The sequence below is a fragment of the Rhodnius prolixus genome, unplaced genomic scaffold (genome assembly GCF_049639745.1).
Source record: "Rhodnius prolixus isolate KJV_2025 unplaced genomic scaffold, Rpr scaffold_9, whole genome shotgun sequence".
In the NCBI taxonomy this organism is placed as follows: Eukaryota; Metazoa; Arthropoda; class Insecta; order Hemiptera; family Reduviidae; genus Rhodnius; species Rhodnius prolixus.
This window is the reverse complement of record NW_027411604.1, coordinates 21,628,530-21,633,843: the sequence shown is the minus strand read 5'-3', so window position 1 is coordinate 21,633,843 and position 5,314 is coordinate 21,628,530. Positions and strand designations below refer to the sequence as shown.

The 5,314-nt window shown below is 28.6% G+C and overlaps 1 protein-coding gene across 3 annotated transcripts; it reads left to right on the top strand.

Annotated features, from left to right (window-relative positions):
* The first annotated feature begins 715 nt into the window (after nt 1–715).
* LOC141454026 (luciferin sulfotransferase-like) lies at nt 716–4,945 on the top strand. 3 transcript variants are annotated; one of them, XM_074127790.1, is made up of 8 exons: nt 716–874; nt 993–1,211; nt 1,694–1,793; nt 2,030–2,130; nt 2,838–3,056; nt 3,169–3,263; nt 3,745–3,925; nt 4,749–4,945. In XM_074127790.1, the coding sequence occupies exons 2-8, from the start codon at nt 1,010–1,012 to the stop codon at nt 4,853–4,855; spliced, it is 1,005 nt and encodes a 334-aa protein (XP_073983891.1). In that variant the 5' UTR covers nt 716–874; nt 993–1,009; the 3' UTR covers nt 4,856–4,945. The 3 variants fall into 3 exon arrangements, with proteins under 3 accessions (XP_073983891.1, XP_073983890.1, XP_073983892.1); XM_074127789.1 differs by having other exon boundaries at nt 717–874; nt 989–1,211; XM_074127791.1 differs by having other exon boundaries at nt 729–915; nt 989–1,211.
* The last annotated feature ends 369 nt before the right edge of the window (nt 4,946–5,314 follow it).

Genomic DNA, 5,314 nt, shown 5'->3' with positions numbered 1-5,314 from the left:
AAACTACCATATTCATCTATTCATCTGTTGCATGTTACTAGGTTGAAAGAAACACTATTGCAGTCGTAAATATCAACTACCGCTGCATATGGCTATATTATTGGTCAAATTCATGATTCCATTGGTTTAACTGTGATTCAAACTATGGTTCCTAGTAAGAGAGTACCAGATCCAGAGGAATGTCAAGAACCTTGAGAATGTAGCTGGTCCTCTTTGCTCTAATGAGAAAAAAAATGGCCCCTTTTTTATTTATGATAAGAGAAAAATTTCTTTGTTTATAAGGTGAATAAATGGGCCCATGTGTGATTGAACACATCTCCAGTAGGAAGAGCCATGATAGATTAACATCTGTGGCTAAGTATAATTAAACAAAGGCAAATTCTAGCTCATCCTTCATAAAACACACCCACACTCATCCATACATGCACATTGCATACTTCTGTGATGAAAAACACAGACACCATGAGGAGTCTACAATATATCTTTTAGGTCGCTTGTAATCACTCATTACACAATTGTAATCTACCTCAATGATATAATAGATTCAAGATTGTTGCTCTTCTTTCTTCATTCTTAACTATTAACTAAAATAACAGGTTTTTCTTTTTAATTTGCATAACTATTTGGCTGTCTCTTATCTTCAATAAACACTTCAACAATAGATAATATTCAAATTATGTACACATCATATTTCTGTTATAATTTTAAAATTTACTTTTGATTTAAATTTTCATTTACACTTTTGAATACCTTAATAGTAGTGTAGTCATTATCACTTTTAAAAGTTAAACTAGCATTTATTACATGGTTCCGGCTCTTGTTCTCTAAAAATCTTGTTGTAATAACCCTAGCTGCTTCTTGAATCTTCAGTCTGGTTAGTGAGAATATAGCCATTGTTGTACTGATGTTAATTTTGTAAATTTCCTTTCATTTTTTTGCTTCTAGTCAATATTTTTAGTATGCTGTTATAATTAAATTTTTATTGAAGGTAGAAAGCAGAAATTAAGTAATGCTACCATTTGAGATAAATCCAGTTGTTGGGGAAAAGAGCAAAGAACTTATTAAGTATTTCAAAGGCAAAAAGTCGGGCTTTGTACAAGTTGGTCCGGAGAAAAGGTTATTCCCAGTGAAGTATGCAGAGCATGCGGAAAATTATTACAATTTCGATTTAAATGAAGATGATGTATGGATCATGACGTTTCCAAAATCCGGTAAGTCTGTTTTTTGGCCAATTTACAGCAAATACTAATACTTCATTCACACTGTTGGAATCCATAGTAGTAACTACGTCATTGTCACGCTGAAACCGTACTTATAAAAGTAAGTGTGGTATACATGTAATATTACGTAATGAATAGCTTTTATTCTTAAAAAAGTTAGTGTACTTGTATAAGAAATGTAAGTTTTTGTATTGTAAGAATATTTAGATTTTTATTATGATTTCTTCTTTAAATATATTTATTTATTGAATTTTAATTCGCCTTGATTGAAGTAGTACTTTCTTGTAAACTGAACAACTGTAAAAACGTGTTTCTTTTTTCCGTGAACCATGAGGATCCTTGCATTAAATTCTCCTAGAATTTATGTGTTCAACAATAATAGTATAAATAAACTTTTAATTGCCAATTGAAAGGTCATTTTTCTAATTAATATCATCGACTTTAACATCCTTTAAAATGATTTGTTTTAACAGGTACTACACTGACTCAGGAATTAGTTTGGATGATAAATAACAATCTAGATTATGAAGCCTCATCTAAAATGCAATTATTTGATAGATGTCCATTTTTAGAGTGAGTACCTAGAATTTTTACTTAGTATTTGGCAATAACTTAGCATCCTAGGATTGGCATAGTTGAGTTGGTAGCGCGTTGGAGTTGCGATCCAGAGATCAGGGATTCTAATTTAGGAATGCTATAAATACAAGACTCTTTTAGAAAATTTTCATATGGTAAACCTTATAATAAGAGGCAAAACTTATCCTTTCTATCAATATTGAATTCTATATGTGTTAACATTATCTTTACAGATTTCATGTAGTTTGGGATGATAAATTTCTAAAAGATGTGGCAGAATTAAACGGCAATGAACCCAAAGTTTTAGAAGAAATAAAAAATGTGGATACACCAGGTAGATGTTGAGTTTTTATTTCAATAGCGTCAATGTGGAATGTACTGAAATTGAAATTTCTTAAATATTCAGAATGCAAAAAACACATTTACTATATTGCTTATGTTGAAACTAGATAATAAGCAGTATTAGTCTAGTGGTTATGAAGCGTGACTTGGTAATTGGGAGATACCCAGTTCGAATCTAATAATGAAATAATAAATGAAATAATGAAAATTTAATAGATAACATGTTAAAATCATTGAATCATTAAAATGGTAAATAAACTTTTTCAAATTCAAATTCATTTAATAAAATCGCAAATACAATAATCTTCATTCTTAAATTCGGATATTAAAGTACAAAGTATTTGGTAGATTTTTACTTGAAAACCTTTAGAGCTAATGTTGCAGGCTTAGAGATAAAAGCCTATGCTGCAGGGTACAAAAAACTCCCAAAATTAAGTTTTCCTAGTATTTTTGCTTTTTTGGTTTATAACATATAAAGTATTTATGCAGAAACAATCGTAGTTGTAAAATAAACAATATAGTTGTTTATAAGCATAAGCCCTGAAGATGACCTATTTATTTCTTAAGTAGAAATATTCAATTGTAATAGCCAACCCGTTCATGAAATCCTTGATAAAAACTCGTCTAACTGTAGCAGTTCAAGTGTAACACATTTGGCTTCTTATTCTATTCATTAAGAATGTGTTTATTTTTTTACAGTTTACGAAACGGCACTGTCTATGAAGAGGAGACATTTTAAAACACACTTGCCGCCAAGTTTATTGCCACCAGCTTTAATAGAAACATGTAAAGTAATCTATGTTGCTAGGAATCCATTTGATGTTGCCGCCTCATATTATCACCATTGTAAACTGATGAAAGCTTATGATTTCCAGGGGGATTTCAAGGATTTTTGGAATCTTTTCGAAAAAGATTTGGGTGAAGTTTAAAAAAATGTGTATTAATAATACAAATATATGTAGAAGTACAATGGTACAAACAAATGTACTTCAATAATATAGTTTCTAAAACTTTATTTTTTTTTTTGCAGTTGTAACTGCACCTTATTGGGACCATATAAAAGAAGGATGGTCGAATAGAAATCATCCTAATTTTTTGTTTCTGTTCTACGAAGATTTAATTCGGGTAAGGTTATTTTATAGTTATTATTTAAAGAATTTATTAGCATTTTTGAATCTAATTTATTCTTCGAAAATTTTGAAACATCTCACCTAGTGCTCAAGTCCTCCAAAGGGTTTCTTTTGAATTCTTAAAGCTGAAAGAAATATCTTGGAAAGTACTAAACTTGAAGAATTAGTATTAGATTACAACGACTAAACCGGGATTAATTTTAAAAAGAGGCTTCCAAAACAATAACAGATTTTTAAAATAATTTTTTTGTATTTGGGGTAAGCTTTAGTCTTATGGTCTTTAGCTAGATTGTGGCAGTCCAAGTATTAGTAGATATAAAATAAAAATGCTCATATGTATAATGTTCACTGAAGAAATAAACAAGATAGCATTATTCGTAACAAATAAATTCAAGTGAAAAAAATTTGGTTTACAGAGAAACTCCTCAAGTAAATAGTGTTCAGTATTAAGATTATTAATTCATTTTCTTTTTCAGGATTTCCCTGGAAACATCAGGAAAGTTGCTAAATTTTTAAACAAACAAATGACTGAAGATGAAGTGAACAAACTTGCCGATCACTTACATATAGATAATTTTCGTAAAAATGTAAAAGTTACAAGCATAATGAATGTAAAAGGAATTATTAATACACAAGCACAAAATTTCTTCCGTAGAGGTAAAATCACCAAAATATTTCTTACCATTTTTTTATTCCCTAAAATTATTTCTCACTTTTTATAGATATAATTATTTCTACTAATTGAAAAAAAACAAAAAACTTATATTCTCCATTATAATTTATTTTTTATCTAACTGGTGAACAAAAGGTAACGTTACGGCGGACAGTTAGAGCTCCTCAGTACTTTTATATCGCAATATCATTGATTTAAAAATGTCTGACTCAGTCGCCACCAACTAGCTCGAGCCTCAATATGTTGCATCATCTCCTCGTAGTATCCTGATTAGTCATACATAACATATAATGTACTAAGTAAAAAAAATAACTATAGTTACTATTATATTTACATTTTCACTTGATTTATTCAAACAAAAGATTTTAGTAAATAATTTTACCAACTTTTAGACAAAAATATTTTCTAATAATGGATACTATTCCAAATATAACAAAATATATTTGTGTAAGTCAGTTAAAGGTCTGAAGAGAATCAAACAAATGACAGACCATGAAATGAACAAACTGTTTACATATTGACTTTTTGTAAAAACGTATAAGTTTCAAGCAAAATTAATGTAATAGGAATTGCTAATTCCCAAGCACAAAATTTCTTCCTTAGAGGTAAAATCCCCATGCTAATTATTTAGTAGTGCTTATAGAACTTTACCTTTCTATTACCAATCAAATAAAAAACAAAATATATTGGAGACGATGAATCTTTTATCTATTCCTTAGATAGAGTTACATCCAGGTAAAATAAATATTACTTATCTATACTTATAATAGGTCTAATTTATATATTTTATTATTCTTAACATTATAGGTAAAGTGGGAGGTAACAAAGAATTTGATGATGAACTCAAAATAAAGGCGGAAAAGTGGTTTAAAGAGAATTTAGCTAAGACTGATATTAAGTTTCCGGAATTTTAAAAAAAATATTTTTGTCGCTTAATTTTCTTTTTACAGGAAAATTGTTATTTATTCTACTTAATGAAAACTTATTTTTAAAAACAGAAAGAATGTTTGTTTTTTTAACCAATCCTGTACACAATAAAATATTACTTTTAAAGAAAATAAAAGTGAATTAAAAAAAAAAATACTTAATTCCCATAACACATTTATCTTTTAATGAATTAAAAAAATTGTAATTTTACCTCTAAGAGGTTTTATGTAAAAATAGGAATGAAAATAGGTTGCTTCACTCGAGTCATCGGGTTTTCAACTCGCAATGACTTTTTATTATATGACAATCTAACCTAATTGTTATTTATATTTATTTAAAATTCCAGATTTTAGTACATATTTAATTATTACACTAACTTTATCTAGCTTGTAAAACTGAATCATCAGCTAAATGATTTTTCCAAGAATCTACTCTCATCCTTTCTC

Bases quoted from the DNA above. Each gene is read 5' to 3' on its own strand.
- LOC141454026 (XM_074127790.1), top strand. From the start codon at position 1,010: ATGCTACCATTTGAGATAAATCCAGTTGTTGGGGAAAAGAGCAAAGAA. The intron at 1,212-1,693 runs GTAAGTCTGTTT...TTGTTTTAACAG, and splicing joins CATGACGTTTCCAAAATCCG to GTACTACACTGACTCAGGAA. The intron at 1,794-2,029 runs GTGAGTACCTAG...TTATCTTTACAG, and splicing joins GATAGATGTCCATTTTTAGA to ATTTCATGTAGTTTGGGATG.